This window comes from Sminthopsis crassicaudata, chromosome 1 (genome assembly GCF_048593235.1).
Source record: "Sminthopsis crassicaudata isolate SCR6 chromosome 1, ASM4859323v1, whole genome shotgun sequence".
Classification (NCBI taxonomy): domain Eukaryota; kingdom Metazoa; phylum Chordata; class Mammalia; order Dasyuromorphia; family Dasyuridae; genus Sminthopsis; species Sminthopsis crassicaudata.
The window spans coordinates 404,557,695-404,575,507 of NC_133617.1; the positions used below are offsets into that span (position 1 = coordinate 404,557,695).

At 32.8% G+C, this 17,813-nt stretch overlaps 2 protein-coding genes across 5 annotated transcripts in view; one reads left to right on the forward strand and one right to left on the reverse strand.

Moving 5' to 3' along the window:
• The window catches only part of TEX10 (testis expressed 10), a 64,929-nt gene that overhangs the window by 9,832 nt on the left and 37,284 nt on the right, over positions 1 to 17,813 (forward strand). For all 3 annotated transcript variants that reach the window (XM_074280076.1, XM_074280077.1, XM_074280078.1), the window contains exons 2-6: positions 1,156 to 1,344; positions 3,247 to 3,962; positions 4,348 to 4,591; positions 13,015 to 13,127; positions 15,308 to 15,540. In XM_074280076.1, coding sequence (XP_074136177.1) covers positions 1,165 to 1,344; positions 3,247 to 3,962; positions 4,348 to 4,591; positions 13,015 to 13,127; positions 15,308 to 15,540 — 1,486 coding nt within the window. In that variant the 5' untranslated portion in view covers positions 1,156 to 1,164. The remainder of the gene's footprint in view (positions 1 to 1,155; positions 1,345 to 3,246; positions 3,963 to 4,347; positions 4,592 to 13,014; positions 13,128 to 15,307; positions 15,541 to 17,813) is intronic.
• The window catches only part of INVS (inversin), a 271,870-nt gene continuing 267,246 nt past the window's right edge, over positions 13,190 to 17,813 (reverse strand). Inside the window, exon 18 of one of the 2 annotated variants that reach the window (XM_074280074.1) lies at positions 13,190 to 13,407. In XM_074280074.1, coding sequence (XP_074136175.1) covers positions 13,367 to 13,407 — 41 coding nt within the window. In that variant the 3' untranslated portion in view covers positions 13,190 to 13,366. The remainder of the gene's footprint in view (positions 13,408 to 17,813) is intronic. The other variant, XM_074280075.1, reaches the window with a different exon arrangement.

Genomic DNA, 17,813 nt, shown 5'->3' on the forward strand with positions numbered 1-17,813 from the left:
TTGAACTCTGCAACAAATATCTAAACAGGCCCCTAACATGTTAATAGTCTCTGATTTGAAGAGAAGATTTGAGGCCAGTTTTTTTTAATTCTTTAGATCTTATTTCTCTAATATGCAAATTTATTCCTTATCACTACTGTGTAAATTTAGAGTTGTTTTTTTGCTATTAATTGATTTTTTATTAAAATGAAACCGAGAACTATTATTTGAGAAAATCCATCATTTTATATTTTTCAATTGGATGATATGTTATTATCACTATTTTTAGTCAACTGTTAAATCTACCAATCTACCCAGTTTGATCTAATGTGGAAAAACCTTTGACCATGTTGAGAGGGAAGGGGGCCCCAGTTTGAGGCTGTTAATTTACGAAATGGATAATTCATTTGTAGACAACTGCTATTTGCTTTCCTCTAAGGAGGCTGAACACAACTTATATTTAAAATTGACTAAATATGTTTGTCGTGAAGTGCATAAGGACACAGAAGAAAAGGGAAGTAGCATCAGGTTTAATTTTACTGTAATCATTAGGTGTAGAATATGGAAAAATGTTTTAATTAGAGGCAAGAATCACTTTCTCTAGGTTCTTGGGGCTCTCAATAGATAGTCAATTGATATTTACAAAAATAGGTATGTATATTTAATATACATGCATGAATTAGAAATAGTTTTAGTGGTTGTGTTTGTATCATTGTCCTATTACTTAAAATTTTGAGTTCCATGAGGGGGAAAACAATTTAATTAATAACTGTCTCAGCACTTAATCTAGTCCTGTATATAGTAATTGCTTAATAAACATTGATGTTGAATTATTGGAGTTGGTGCTTGAATGAGTTGTACAATTCTGTAAGCTCATTATATTTGGGGGTGAATGAAAAGGGAAGACTCAAGGATTTAAGGGCATTTCTGGTGTGTCATCTGTTCACCCCCTTCGTTCTCCTCTCTCATCCAGTGTTCCTCATCTCTATCCTCTATTTCTTGACTACACAGAGAGATCATTTTGTGAATTTTGCAGATTTTGTAACATACTTATATTTGCATTTACCTTGTCCATAGGCTGTTAAATGTTAAAATAGTAATATAAGCATTGAACCATGTGCATTCTTTGGATTTATTATTCTTACTCTGATTTTGAAATCATTCTTCTAATTTTAGGATTCAAGAATGACTAAAAAAAGGAAACACCAAGATGATTTTCAAAAGGTGAAACTGAAAGTTGGAAGAAAGAAGCCTAGAGTAGAAAATGCCACAGATACGAATTTTAAAACAAAAACAATATGCCTTCCTGTGCAACTCAAAGAGGATGAAACACTCCCAACTAATAACAGAAAACTTAACATAAAGGTATACTGTGATATTTTAGTAGTTATAGGTTTTACTATGAAATCATCTAAACAATTTTTTTTTTTTTTTAATGAAAATTGTTTTAATTCTAGTACAACTAAGAGGACTGTCACAAAACTGTTGGTTGCTTGCCCAAATTAAAGTTTCTGTTTTCTGGTTTAAGGGGCCTGTCATCTTTTGTATCTACTGCCTTTTTCTTACCTCTTCCACTATACTGTTTCAAACAACTTTTAGTCCAGTGGTCTCTCATATCTCTAAACTCCTAGTCATTTGATTATATAAACTATATGTTATGTTATCTCTGGTGTTGCTGTCTTGTAATAATACTTTTCCCTTGTGTGGTTTCTACATATATTTTGTAGCTTGAGGGAAGAGAACCTGATTCATGCTCTTTTGTGGCCCCTAGAAAGCCATAATAAATCTAATTAGATAGGATGGTGCCAAATAACAGTGTCGTGATTGCATGATCATAGGAGTTTGAGTTTTACATAAGAAGCAATGGGGGAGTCCATGAAGATTTTTGAGCCTGAGGAAAAAAGTGAACATTACTATATTTATTTAAGAGAGATTTTGCTGGTATCATTTTGGAAAGAGGATAAGAATTACAAGTGAAAAGACTTATAAGCCAAGTAAGGTAATGAGATGGTAATGAAGACCTCTGTAAGGGTGAAGAAAATAGGAACAGTGTACCTGAATTTGGGGGGAGGGGAAGACAATACTTGGAGATGTGTTATGAAATAGAGGAATGTTGGACATGGATTTGAATCCTGCTTCAGACTCTTCTTAGCTATTTGAACATATCAAATCACTTATTGGCATTTTGGTTTCTTCATCTGTAAAATGGGAACACTAATCCTTATAGTGCCTATCATAGTCCTATTGTGAGGAAAGCACTTTGGAAACTTTAAAAATGCTTTCTAATTATTTAGTAATTTATTGGATCTGAAACGTCAGAGAAAGGGAAGAGTTAATGATCTTAACTCATTTAGAGTATGGGGAACCAAAAAATTACTATATGATAAGTTTTTTGAACCCCATAGAAGAAGGATAAAGATAATTTATAATTTATTTTCCCTTTGCATTTCTTAGTGTTTAGCTTTTTTTTTTTTTTTTTTTTTTTTTTAATTGAAAGTGTGGTTTGGACATTTTGAGTGGCTTTATGTTGATATTTGAAGATGATTAAGGTATTTAATCATTGGATAAGAATATCCGAGTAATTTGACTTTGATTCTTTTTGTTTTTACTTCAAGGGTCATTCATTAGAATCATTGATTGCTATTAAAAGACTAGAGACAGGCGAATCAATTTTAGACAATTCAGTAATCAAATTAAAACTATATTATGGACTATCTCGTGATAGAGACGATTTTAATATTTGTGTTTTAATGAAATTTTATCTGCATCTGTGAAAAGATTTCCTAAGCAAGTATATTAGTTTGTGATAGGAAATGTTAGACTTTTTTTTCCCCTTAATTAATCCTATTCAAAGACTCACTTCTCAGCAGTGGAGATTGAATGTATTAGTGAAGCATTCCTTAACGTCTTGGCATATGGGTCTATTAGATTGGAAGAAACTGGTGAAGATGGACTTGAAGAACAAAAAAATAACCCCTAAGCTACTAGGAATTCCATAATGTGCCAACTGAAAGGAACATGCCAATGACTCACAGCATATCCACATTAATGAAAATGGGGGTTCAAAGGCAAATTGAGTACTCCCAAGTTTTTTTAAATACTATAATTTTAGGTTGTCTATTAATCCAATTAAATATTAGTTAAATTCCTTATGGAACTGGACTAAGCTATGTTTTGGAGAGCTGAGTAAATTGTAGTCATGAAGTTAATATTTTCACATATATTCATATATACATAATACACATATAACTGTATTTATATTTATAGGATCTCCTGTCACAGATGCACCACTACAATGCTGGAGTTAAGCAAAGTGCTCTTCTTGGGCTCAAAGACCTTTTGTCTCAGTATCCGTTCACAATTGAGGCACACCTTTCAAACATATTAAATGAAGTAACTGCAGTGTTTACAGACAAAGATCCTAATGTAAGAGCAGCAGCAGTCTGCCTTCTTCAGTTCTTGGCTCCAAAAATACGACTTGAACAAATAACTCCATTTTTTCCTTTAGTAAGTGCCCATCTCTCTAGTGCCATGACTCATATTACTGAAGGAATTCAGGAGGACTCTTTGAAAGTTTTGGATATTCTGCTGGAAGAGTACCCAGCTCTTGTTACTGGCCGCAGCAGTGTATTGCTAAAGAATTTTGTAGAACTTATTTCTCATCAGCAGCTTTCTAAAGAACTGAAAAATAGAGACACATCCCAATCCTGGATATTGTCTGTTAATCCTAATCGGAGAGTTACTTCTCAGCAGTGGAGGCTGAATGTATTAGCGAGGCTCAGTAAATTCCTTCAGGCCTTGACTTATGGATCCAGTAGGTTTGGAGAATCTGGTGATCGACTTCAGGAAAGAAAGGACAACCCCTATGCTACTAGGAATTCCATTTATGTCAACTGGAAGGAACATGCCAATGACCAACAGCACATCCAGGTTTACGAAAATGGGGGTTCTCAGCCAAATATCCATTCACAGTTTAGGCTACGGTAAGAGATTTCAGTTATGTCCGCACCAAGTTATCTTATGTTGACCTATAGTTAGTTGTTGATCTTTGATGATTGAAGAAGTCATGTCCTCTGTAGGTGATTGTAATTTGATTTTGTGGAAGGAGTTATTAAAGTATATAAGTTTTATTTGTCAGGGAAATCCTATCTTGAAGTAATAATTTTAAAATTACTCAATGGGCTCTATTAATAAGTTATAGTACTTTGTAATCAGTATTTTGTATGATACTACACATTTATCATTGTAGACATTTAGCATTGCCACTTTATGTTATTTATTTATTTATTACTATTTTCTAACCTTTAATCATCTAGGGGATGGAACTTAAAGTCATTTTAATGTGTCTTATTTTCCTTTCTGCTTTAGGTGCTTAGTTGGAGGAGCAGGTGGTCTGGATGACAGCTTGTCATCAGCTGAAAATTTGAAAGGATTCATTGAAATAATAATTCCATTATTAATTGAATGCTGGATTGAAGCTTCACCTTCACAATTTCCTACTTCTCTTATAAATCCTTTAACATCAGAATCTCATCAACTTATGGAGCAAGTACTTAGTGTTATTTCCCTATTGTGGAAACTGTCTAAGCAACATGATGATACAGACAAAATGGTAAGAGAAAAGGAAGAAAATAACAAAATTAACTCTCATTATGGATGTAAAGAAAATGTTTTCTTTTAAATTTTGTATACTGTTATTAATTTTACTCAGGAGAATGCCATTTTTGAAATTTTAAAAATTTGATTTATTTTGAAATGATGCGTTTCTTACCTTTATAGAAATTATATTTCTCTCTCTTTCTCTCTCTCTCTCTCTCTGTATATATATGTATATGTATATATATAATATAGAAATTAATTTTCTTTTGATATTTGCCAAGAGTTACAAATATGCAACAAGTAAAAAGTTCTTATCATTAAATTTATTTTCATTCACTAAAAGAAAAGGTTTAGCTTCCTTTTAGTTTTCTTGTGTTTTTGGAGTACTTTTTTTGGTTATTGGATAGTACATGCTGTTTCGTGTACAATCCAGGTAATTCATGAATACTTTACATAGAGACAAAGAAGTTGCTTATTATTAAGGTCGAGGTGGAACTTTTTTTAGTGGAATTGCCAAGAATTAGGCTTTTAAAAGTCTCAGGATACAAATAAAATTTCAAGACTTCAGAAATATTTTTTAACTATCATGAGACTACTTTAAATTTAAATGTTCCGTGTTCATTTCTTTTAAAATATTTTGTGCTAAAGACTACAAATCTTCCATAAAACAGTTCTAGATTTTCTTTTCAAAAAAGATGAGGTTGTAGCTATTGAAAGATTTGTAGCTAAGGAGAGAAGTATTTTGTTAGGAAGAAAATTTATTTTAAACTCAATCATCAAAAAAAAGAGCATTTCCATACACATAGCAGCATGCAAAGAGCTTCCCTATGAAACTATTAATTCCCATTTCATGTTACTTGCTAAAAGTAAATAACACATATACATACATGTGTGTGTATTTATAGATAAGATACATTCTACATGTTTACTTTCAAATTTTTCCTGATACTATTTCCTTCTAAAGAAAAGTACTGTGTTTTTAAGATACATAATTATGTATTAGTTGCAGTTTCTAGCTAGAAAGCTGATGAGAAGTGTGATGTTTCACTTTTTTAAAGAATTAAGTGGATGATTACTCTTCGGGATTTATGAAAAATGCTATCCATCCCCAGAGAAAGAACTGATTGTGTCTGAATACTGATTGAAGTATTCTCTCTCTCTGTCTTTCTTTCTCTCTCAAATTTTATTTTGGGGGGAGGAGATTGATATTTTCTTTCACAATATGACTTTTACGGAAATGTTTTGCATAACAAATCGGCTTTCTTAATGGGGTCTGGGGTGAGGATAAGGGAGAGAATCTGGAATTCAAAGTTTTAAAAACAAATATAAAATTTTTAAAAAAATGTAACTGGAGAGGGGGGTGGGGGGAAGGAAGGGGAAATTTGAAACAGAAGGTTTTGCAAGGACAATGTTGAAAATGCATATGTTTTGTAAATAAAAAGATATAATAAAAAAAATTTTAAAAAATGTAACTGGAAAAAATAAAAATACTGAAGGAAAAAAAAAAGAATTAAGTAGAAGATAGTTTTCTGTTTAAAGATAATTTAGTCTTAGAAACTTTTCTGTTAGAGTTGCAGAAACTGCCTCTGTAGTTCTTGTTTCTGCTTTTATTGAATGGTGCCAGGGGGAAAGAAACAGTAAGAGGAGAGCTGTAAACTGTCAGGGCAGATAAAGGAGAATGATTTTTAAAGCTGAAACTCATCCAACTGGTAGCAGAGAAGGCAAGTAAGACATTGATCCTGGACTTAAACCCCAGGAGCCATGTTTATTCTCTGGGAAAGGATTTTTATCATGAAATGAAATGTGAGGTGGGTTAGACACTTTTAGTCATCTTGTGGATTGTATTCTTGCTAGATTGTTACAATTGACAATACTTTTAGCATGAGTGTGCAAGTGGTTCAAAGTGTACTTTTTCTTTAAAAGGTGTATAAACAATTTATATTATAAATAACAATATAATATAGTACCATAATAATAAATGACAATTGTTATCTGAATCTCAAATCAAGACTTAGCTGAGACCTATATAAAAGGGACTATCTTCACTTCTGGAAAAAATACTTAAAAGGGAAAGTCCAGTGATGACAATGTCAATGAAGCACTAAGAATAAAATCTTTAATGTAGAATATTTAGTAATTTAGGCTTATATTACACAGTGAAAATGGAAAACAGAGCTGATCTAAAGGGGAAAAGAATCTAAACTGGGAATATTATGTGGAAAGGGGCATGAAAAATATTATTTCTCAGGGCCTCTAAACTCTCCAGGAGGACTTAAGATGACAGTAGCTTCATAGAATCTATGGATGTAGAGTCAGAACAGCAGAGACCATCTTATATAATCCTTTTGTTTTATTTTTAAAAAAAATAATAATAATTAAATTTTATTTTTTCAAGCAATGAAAATTATTTCTTCCTCTCCTCTCATTGAAAAAAGAAAAAAAATTCTTCTTTCAAACACGTATAGTTGAGTGGTCAAACAAATTAAATTCTCACATATTCTTCCTCTCCTAATGCTTATGTACTTCATTCATGTGATTCATGTAAGTGTTCATTTTACAAATGAGGAAACTCAGGGCCTGGGTGGTTAAGTGACTTGCTTAGGTATTAATAATAGCATCAGAGGTGGGATTTAAACCTATGTAATCTGATTATTCTTTATTCAAAGAGGGAAAATGTATGAAATTACCTAATTTGTACAAGTTTTATTTTAACTTATCAATGTTCTCATTTATGGGGATAATTGAGAAGGGTCGCGCAAACTATTCATATCTTTTCCTGTAAGTCTGTTCCTTTCCCTGGCGCACCTCCTCCTCCCCAAACGTTCATCCTTAACTCCTCACATTATGTAGATAACATTAATAAATGTGATTTGAACTGGTTGTTTATCTGACACTCTTGGAACATAACCAAGGTTATGTATCTTTTTAATGAAATTCTTAGTGCTGCACAACTCTTTCTTGATAATACATTGCAGCCTGATAGCTACAATGTCCCGCTATTAACCTAAGTTAAAATCTTTCTAACTAGTATTTCATGATCCATAATCATAAGCTTCACTGGAAGATTATTGGTGTTCAAAGTGATGGATCATGATTTCAGGAAGAAGTTAGGGTTTTTAAAAAGTACTATATTATTTCCCCAAATACTGTCCAGGTTTCTTTGGTGACCTTTTTTTAATTCTGTGTTCATTGTTCATCAACAGTGTCTATTCCAGGATATACGTACTGTACTAAAAGACCAGTTTTCTGGGTTGTCCCTCCAACTGCAGATCTCATCTTCATCCATTCACTTTTTCTTGTGTGGATGGTTAGGCCCAGCTTTTTGTGATTATGGATCTCATTTAGGAAACTCTGCAATCCTATGGGGCTTGAGGCTCCTGTTTCCAGATGACATTGTCCTGATTGCAACTGGAGGACCTCAGCATCCACAGAGGAATTTCTTTTCAATTTGGACTTTATCCCGGACATCCTCCATGGTGGTGGCAAATAACTTTGGTGAGCATATGTCTCCCTCTTTTATGCCTCATGCAAAATTAGTCATCAGGGGGTTATCAAAGTTGTTTTTTGTTACATCTTTCAAAGAATCTTATATGATTTCGATAAAAATTTTGGGAGGCAACAACATGGGAGAGCCTTTTAAGGCAGGATTTTGCTCTACTGACTCCTTTTTTATGGTCAGCAGAGGGTGAATAAAGTGGAGTCTTGTATTTTCCATTTTATAAAGTTGTATGTCTGTAAAAGGCTGCTTTAGAATATCATTTGCAAAAGCCTACTTGTTTCCTTTAAAAATCTTCATCAAAACATCTTGATGCATGCAGATTTTTCTCATCAAGATTCAGTAGACATAGGAAAAGACATGGAGATTGATAGTTATTTTCTTGGTCACCTCATTTATTGTAAGTTCATAGATTTAGATTTGAAAGGGATTTTTGAAGTTATCTAGTTCACTTCTTTAATTTTGCAGAAATTAAGGCTTAGGAAGAAAGCTTAAGTGACTTATTCAAGGTAATTAGGTAGTAGTGTCCATGGTTTCAATCCAAAATGCATACCTCTGAATCCAAATCAAATGTTCCAATTTCTTTTAGGCCTTTGATGCCTCCCTTACATATATGTTGAGAATTGATCACTCCCTCTCAAAACCTTGTTTTGAACTTGGTCTATTCTAGTTTTTTTTTTTTTTTTTTTTAACTGTCTTTTCTTTTGTTATTTCTGTTTTTCATGTAGCAATATGACGACTTTGATTTTGGAATCCAGAAATATTGGATCCATTGTCATTGATGGGAAAGAGTTCTTAATTGATCTTTTATGTTTTTTGTTTATTCATTATTCTTCTATTTGACCCCCTTTGGTTGAGCTGGTTTTTGGGTCTCTTATCAAGAATTCTATAAATATGCTTTACCCTCTACTGTTTCTTGCTTTATGAAATGGTACTCATTCTATTCTACATTCACTTCACAACATTTTGCAAATGACTTGATATTCTAAAATGGTTGCTATTGGCTGCCATATTGTTATGCTTAATGTGATAGTTGAAGTAGGTGATCCTAGATTCTAGAATCTTTTTTTCCTTAATAAATGGTAATTTGTGTGAATGTCTGTTTCTTTACCAGTTTCTTTCTTTTTTTTTTTTTTTTTTTTTTTTGAGATGTCAGCAGCTTGGTTAAATTGGTCAGACTGATGTCTTAGTTGCATATTACATCTTTTAAAACTTATTCTAATTTATCATATTATTTAGGTCTTTCCTATAACAAATCAGTGATCTGACAGTACTGGGGCAGGTGATTTGGAAATGACTTCCATATACATAACCAGTTTTTTTTTTTTCCTGTCAAAAGATAATTAATTTTGCCTTTGGGAAACAAATGTTTTGGTTTCTTATTTCTTTATCCTGAACCATGTTTTCTTACCTTTTTCATCATGTTTTCCCCTATTTTTACTCTTGCATTGAAATCACTGAATTTTAAAATGTGGGTTGATTTAATTTGGAGAGGATTTTTTTTTTTTTTTTTTTTTTTAAGTATTAGCCTTATAAAATCATCTAGGAAACAAACACAGAGATTAAAGTGATTTAGTGAGAGTCACACAGGTAAAAGCCAGTATCACATTTAATCCTATAGTACTTTGATCACAAATTTAGCTTTTTTTCTCACTATACCTACCATGTCCCTCCTTTATCAGAATTTTCTTATTCATTCATTCTTTATAACAGATGTTGATGCATAAATTGCCAGTATTTTCTGAATAGTTCTTTTTGAAAAATTTCCCCCCCTTTTTAAAAATTCAATACTATTTTATCTTTCCTAGTTACATGTAACTACATGTAAAGTTAATTTTCAGCATCCATTTTGTAAGGTTTTGCTTTTCAAGTTTTTTCTTCCTCTTCTCCCACCTCCCCAAGGCAGCAAGCAATCTGATATAAGTTATACATGTACAGTCATTTTAAACAATTCTATATTAGTCACTTTGTGAAAGAAAAATTAAAAGAAGAAAACCACAAGAAAGAAAAAGCAAGAAAACAAATAAAAAGGTGAAAATAGTATTCTTTGATCTGCATTCAGTCTCCATAGTTCTCTTTCTGGATGCAGATGGTATTTTCTGTTCCAAGTCTATTGAAATTGTTTTGGATCAAAATGTTGCTGAGAAGAGTCAAGTCTATCATAATTATCTTCTTGCTGTTACTGTGTACAATGTTCTTCTGGTTCTGCTCAGTTCATGTCTTTCCAGACTTCTGAAATTTGCCTACTCATCATTGAAATTTTTTTTTTTTATGAATATAAAAGTTTGAGATGACATAAGTATCCTGTGAAATGATGCCGTGGGTCATGTAAGATGAACTTGTGAGCCATCCTTCTGTTTTCTTTTTTTTTCTTTCTTTTTTTTTTTTCTGAGGCTGTGGTTAAGTGACTTGCCCAGGGTCACAGCTAGGAAGTGTTAAGTGTCTGAGACCAGATTTGAACTCGGGTCTTCCTGAATTCAAGGCTGGTGCTCTATCTACTTCGCCACCTAGCTGCTCCCCTTCTGTTTTCTAAAGTAATTTTTTAGTGAGACTTTGAAGATTGCTGAGATTCAATTCTATTCTAGAGTGTGCATGGTGATGGGCTTCTACATATTTAACTAGATTAAATACAGATTTGCTGCCAAGATTGTACTTGAAGCTTTTTTAGTGTGACACAATCTGTCAGATACTAGCTTTAATAATGCAAGAGCCTATAGTTACTCATCTGCCAGAGTGAGACAAAGGTGGGCAAAAAGCATTTTTTTTTTAACTAAATTTTTTTATTTTCAAAACACATGCAAAGACAATCTTTCATCATTGACCCTTGCCAAACCTTATGTTCCAATCCCCCCCTTCCTCCCACCCTCTCTCCTCTCTCCCAGATGGGAAACAATCCAGACATGATAAAAATATACGTAATTCCAATATAGGCATATGTATTTATACAATTATCTTGTTGCACAAGAAGAACCAGACCAAAAAGAGAAAAAAATAAAATTCAAGCAACAACAACAGAAGAAGTAAAAATGCTATGTGGTGATCCACACTCAGTTCCCACAGTCTTGTCTCTGGGTGTAGATAGCTCTCATCATCACAAGGTCATTGGAACTGATCTAAATCATCTCATTGTTGAGAAGATCCATATCCACCAGATTTTATCATTGTACAATCTTGCCATTGCCATGTACAATGAAATCCTGATTCTGCTCATTTCACTTAGTATCAGTTCATGTAAGTCTCTCCAGGCCTCTCTCAAAATCATCCTGCTGATCGGTTCTTGTAGAACTACAATATTCCATAACATTCATATACCATAACTTATTCAGTCATTCTCCAATTGATGGGCATCCATTCATTTTCCATTTTCTTGCCACTGCAAAAGGGGCTGCTACAAATATTTTTGCACATATGGTTCACTTTTTCCTCCTTTAAGATCTTTTTGGGATACAAGCCTAGAAACACTACTGGATCAAAGGATATGCACAACTTGATAACTGCAAACAGCATTTTTATTAAAAATGAATTTTTCTTTTTGAACTAGGCTTTTTTCCTAGCTCTTTATATACAATGCTTGGAAAGACCTTAAAAAAGTAGGTAAGGAAAATCAACTTTGGCAAACTTATAAAGGGGTTCACTGACAATTCAAATTGCAAGTCAAAACTTTGAGCTTAAGATCTTTCCTAGAATTGCTTGGTAAATAATTGGGGGTCCCAAGATAACTTCTACATATATAATCTTGTTAATTTTTTTAACATAGTTGGGAAACTTTGCTTGAAACAAGTATGCGACATTTTTAGCAAATTAAAATTTTTGGTCATTTTAGAATAAAGCTGAATTATTACTAAGTATGATTGTGGGTTTTAATGTAGCTATCGGGTAATTTAGTTTAAATTTAGTATGTTTGCAAGTTTTGCATAGTTAAAAATTAGTGAAATGTGTTTGAAGGCTTATTAGTAACTTAATGATTAAAAAAAAATCTTTTTGTAGCTCACTGCTTCATTTGATGTTTAATAAGCTATACTTATCTTTACCTGAAAATTCCTCAGTGACATTTGAGAATATGTTTGAATGCCAATGCCTAGTTATCTTTAATGGAAGTCATTAAAAGATACATTTTTGATATGCATGGAAGGAGTGTCTATACTTGAATCCTTCAAATGCTCTTTAGTTCAGAATTCTGTGATAATTCCTTTGTATTTCATTACTATTTTAATTGCTTAAAATCTTAAATTTAATTTTTGTGGTATTTACTTCTAGGGTAATTTTTAACAAACAGGACAACTTTGAAAGTGACATGTTGAACTTAATTAAAAAGAAAAACAAATTTTCAGTTTCATAGAGATTCATGGTTTCATGTACAGTGCTCTTTCTGTTTGATTTTGTATATGGAAATGCTCATTTTATTTGCTGTTAAGTTCAGAATAACAAAAGAAAATTTCACTAAAGTTTAATTGAGGTGCAAAACAAATTGTGAATGACTAGTTAATATACAAAGGCTTTAAGGGTGAAAATGATGGACCATTCCAATTCACTTTTATTTGGTTTGTTGTTAGCAGATGTCATTTATAGCGGGGAAGGGAGATGGTGCAATGGATAGAGTACTAGGCCTGCAGTCAGGAATATCTGAGTTCAAATATGGCCTCTGATACTAGTTGTGTGACCCGATCAAGTCACCTAACCCCTATTTATCTCAGTTCCTCATTTATTTTTAAAAATGGGCACACACTGGAAATGTAGGAGAAGGACAAACCATTCCATTATTTTTGCCAAGAAAACCTCATGGATTCCATGGGGTCATGAAGAGTTGGACATGATTGAACAATAAGTAGCTGAAAAGAAAACTTTTTAGTTTCTGTTTCCAAGTTTTTATTACTTATACTGTTAAATAATTAAACATAATTTTATTCAATTTTTCTAATGTTCTGTTGTCTTTTTAATAGGAGGTATGGCTTCGAAAGAATTACCTTCTTGATTTTAAGCATCATTTTATGAGTAATTTTCCTTATAATCTACAAGAAATAATTAAACATAAAAGGAAAGAATCAAATAAAAGGTACTGTTTTCCATTATATAGAGCTGAAAAACAAATGTGTGATTTATAACTTAAAATTTTTCAGTTACAAAATATGAATGAGTCCTTCAGAATTTATTTTTTATTATTTACATTTTCAATAATCACTATCAAAATTACTGTTATTTAAACTAGGATTTACATCCTATTAAATATTTTTCTTTCTTCATTTTGGGAAACAATACTTTTTAAAAGGATATTTTTGTTGGTTTGTTTGCTTTTCATTTCAGTCTTTCTTCTTCTTTTCCTGAAAGAGACATTCCTTATATCAAAAAAACAAAAAGGAATAGAGTCAGTTGAACAAAACTAACCATTACATGAATCTGGTCTGACATATATGCAGTGTTTCATACCCATTGTCCCCTATGTTTTTAGAGAGAAGTTTATTTTGATACTTGTCTTTCTCAATCTTATGAAACAAATATAGTGTGGCAATATGTTTGACATTGGGCAAATTTTATTCTGGACTAGTCTCCAGAGCCAACACTTAATAGATTGTTATTTTTTGAGCCTCAGGTTTCCTCATTTGTAAAGAAGGAAAATAATTGATATTAAGAAAATGTTGTATGGATAAATGTTGTAGTTTAGAGAAAATAAAGATCAATTCTCACTGGAGTAAATAGAAGTGTTGTAAGCTAGTAGGGAGATGGTTCTTGACTTAATTATTGGGTAAGTCCTATTGTGCTTCCTAGAGAAAGCCATTAAGGAATATTAAGCTTGCAACAGTGGTCCAGGAATTATGATTTTCTGTAAAACAGGAGAATGTGAATTAGGTAGACCTGGGGGGCTTATGGTACCATTTAATTTAATTTGAAGAAGATAGTTGAAGAAGTTGAAGAAATAGTTCTACAGAAGAGAAAAGTTTTATCCAAGATCTCACAGCTGACAAATGAGAAGGAGTGGCAGCCTTTCCCAAAGAAACAATGACTTTCTTTGGCTAAAGAAGAAAATTCTAAACATAATCAGATCCTACCAGGAGAAAACTCTACTGGTTGTGACTCAGTAGAATGCTAGTGGTGGAAATATGACAGTTGTATCTGACAAAAAGAGACAGTCTGCCCCTTAACACTTCTCCAAATCCAAAGAGTATGACTCTGGAAAAATAAATATCATGGGTTTAAAATTAGTAATAAGATAGAAATTAATTGTAACGTTAAGAAGCTTAATGGGAATGACAGATGATGAGATTCCTTGGGGAATGTTGTGTATTTAAGGCACATTCTTTCAGTTATTTCTTAAGTAAAATTTCTAAGGGGGATTATGATAATCTTAGTCCTAGGAAATTGGCCTTTTGCAGTGCTTGTTGCATTTATTGCATGTTTCAGATAATGATAACAACTAACATTTATAGTACTTACTATGTGCCAGGCTTTTTGCTAGGTGCTATGTAATTATTATCTGATTTGATTCCCCAACAACCCTGGGAGGTAAGTGCTGTTACTCTCATTTTATAGATGAAGAAACAGGCAAACAGGTTAAGTGGCTTGCCTAGGATTCTACAGCTAGTAAATGTTTGAGGCTGGATTTGAACTCAGATGTTTCTCATCCCAGGAATAACTAACTCTTTATTCTGCCACCCTAGTTTTAAAAATGTTTTATTTATAACATAAAAATAGTATGTATTCCCTCTCAAATGAATGCCCTCTTAAAGAGCAATATTATCAAATGAGGTAATTTTTATAAAACTCTTGGCACAGTACCTGGCATATAATAGTCATTCAATAAATGCTTATTCTTTCCCTCTTTTGTAGCAAAGAAAAAGTTAAGCAAAATGACCAACAATAAAACTTTGACGGTGTTTTTATATTCTGCTCTTGTATATACCCCTTTCTCTACTGAGAATAAAAGAGGTATGTTTGATTTCCCCAGGACCAAGGACCAACATTAGCCATGGCTAATAATTCGAATTCATTATTATTATATATAATTGTGCCTGATAACAATAGATCAGTATGAAATATTGAGATAGATGAAAATGTCTTGCCAAAACTGTTACTCCTGCATGTTCACACTTGCTATTAAAGTTTGCACTTTATTAAGTTAAGGGAGTCATACTTCTTAATGTTTATTAATAAGGTACCTCATTAATTGTATTTGGAATGTTCATTATACTAGATATGTTGTCTTATAGTTTTGTTTTGTTTTGTTTTTTAATTTAACAGCAAGTATATGTCTCCATTAAACAATGTAGATCATCTTTTACTGAATTTAACTTTGTGTGATATCATGGTATCCCTGGCAAATACCTCAACTTTGCAGAAGGATTTTGATTGGATAGAAATGATTAGGAAATTTGTGACTGAGAGTTTTGAAGATGGTTACAAGCTAAATAATAAGCAGTTGAACAGATTGCTTGGGGTAACATGGAGATTAATGCAAATACAACCAAATAGAGGTAAGTTATATTCCCAAAATTACTCTGACAAATATTTGTGGATAAGATTGTTTTTATTTGTACTCTACTTAATTATTTATTACTAAACTCTGGAGAAAGAAATTTAATACTACTGTTCACACTGTTTTTATGATGTTATCAAGCTTTGATTCTATTCTTTATAGTTACAAGTTTGTGAAAGTCAGGAAAAGTAAGAATAGGTATAGGTATTTGAGCTGAGCCTATGAAGTAAGATGGGAATTTTAAAAGGCCAGAGGTAAGGGAGGAAGTGCTATGATACTTCTAAGGATGGGAAATCTGCTTGTGTATAGAAGACAAAAGGTTTATTGCCAATTTTGGGGAATTACCTAGTAGGTCAGTTTGACCAGTGTTTAAAAGGTAGTAATATATTGGAAGTCTGAAAAAATAGGTAGGATTGAATGTGTTATGGACCAGAACTTGAAACAAGGTGCTAAATGATTATGTACTTAGTACTTATTAAACTTCACACCTTTAGAGAGCAAATTAAGGAGGATAAGCCTACTCTTGGATTTCCGGGAGATTCACAAGTCAGAAGCCCACAAGCCCACTCTCTTGGAGGCGAAGTCAGTTTCATTCCAGATTCCACCTTTGTGCTGGTTGGAGACATTCAGAGAGAGCTCTCGAAACCAAGGAGAGAGATAGGCCTCTAAGAAAGCTAACTGGGCCCAGGAAAAGAGACAAGACTTTGAAGGAGAAAGAAAAGGATCTGGACTTTAACTCCTGGCTGCATTTGGGGTGATTATTAAAACTGACCTGAAACTAAGGCTACCTTCAGAAGTCCCCCAAGAAACCTGAACCCAGAGAACATTACAGAATGCATGAAGGGTTTTAAATTCCAACACAAAGGCATAGGAAGCTACTTCAGGGCATGACATTGCTAGGGGTGTGTGTGTAGTTTTTTTTTTTTTTTTCCCCCCCCGCAATAGTATTTTTGTCTTCTAGGCACAAGCAGATTTTCCTTCCTTAGAAGTATCATGGCATTATATCTACCTTTCCTGATTATCCCTTTTATTAGTACTTCCTTTTCAATCATTTTTTATGAACTCATCTGTGGATCTTCCTAGAGCAGAATTCCCTTCCTAAGGGAAAAGGCCATTTCACTTCTGCCACTAAATTTCCAGTACTTAGCACAGGATCATGCACACAATAGGCACTTTTTAAGTGTTTGTTGAATGTAAGAACTGAGACAGTCATTTTTTATTTGTCTAACTTTAGCAGACTTGTTGGAAGTCTTTGCAGTAGGTCAGGCCAATGGTAATTGAAGTTTATACTAAGGTAGTAATAATGGAATACAATGAGGAAATAGAAAAAATTTTGCTGAGATAAAATCCAAAGGATTTAATAATTGATTGATTGCATGATAAGGTAGCTTTGAAAGAGTGTCATCCTAGAGTCAGGAAAACTCAATCTTTCTGAGTTCAAATCTGGCCAGACACTTATCAACTGTGACTCTAGCAAGGCCCTTTACCCTTTTTGCCTCAGTTTCCTCATCTATAAAATGATCTGGAAAAGGAAATGACGAAACATTGCAATATCTCTGCCAAAAAAAAAAAAACAAACAAAAACACAAATGGGATTAGAGTCAGACACAACTGAAAAGATTGAACAATGACCACATAATAAAGGAGATGAAAAAGTCTTGATAATATGATGGTTTTGGCGATGGAGACAGTTAATAGTAGTGGGCCATTGACAAAAATAGTGAAGTCAAAAGGAGGAACAGGTGATCATTTATCATTACTTTTAACAAAAATATCCCTTATGACCATCTCTTTTTACATCAATTCATTATTTAGCAAGCAACATATAATTTGTTTTCTTGGTATGGAGACGATGGTACTGGACGTGGAGTAAAAAAACCCAAAAACCAAAACAAACCACTGGTCTGCCTTAAACTTTGCTGCATAAAAAAGCTTGTATGACCTTAGGCAAGTTACTTCACTTCTAAAGCTGTTTTTACACTAAAAAAATAGAAATCATTTGAATTAGTCTATAACATGTCATTCAGCAGGTGTAAATTATAGGGTAGGTTTGAGTTCTTTTGAGGATTAAGTTTTTTCCCCGTTTAAAGTTGATATTTATTTTTAATATTTCTTTTTAAATTTTGAGTTCTTAATTCTCTTCCTCCTACCCCAAATGATATCACTTATATCTATGAAATTATGCAAAACGTTTCTGTATTAGTCACATCACGAAAAAAAAAGTGAGAAAATTATACTGCAGTTGCACTCTGAATTCAACCATTTTCTTTG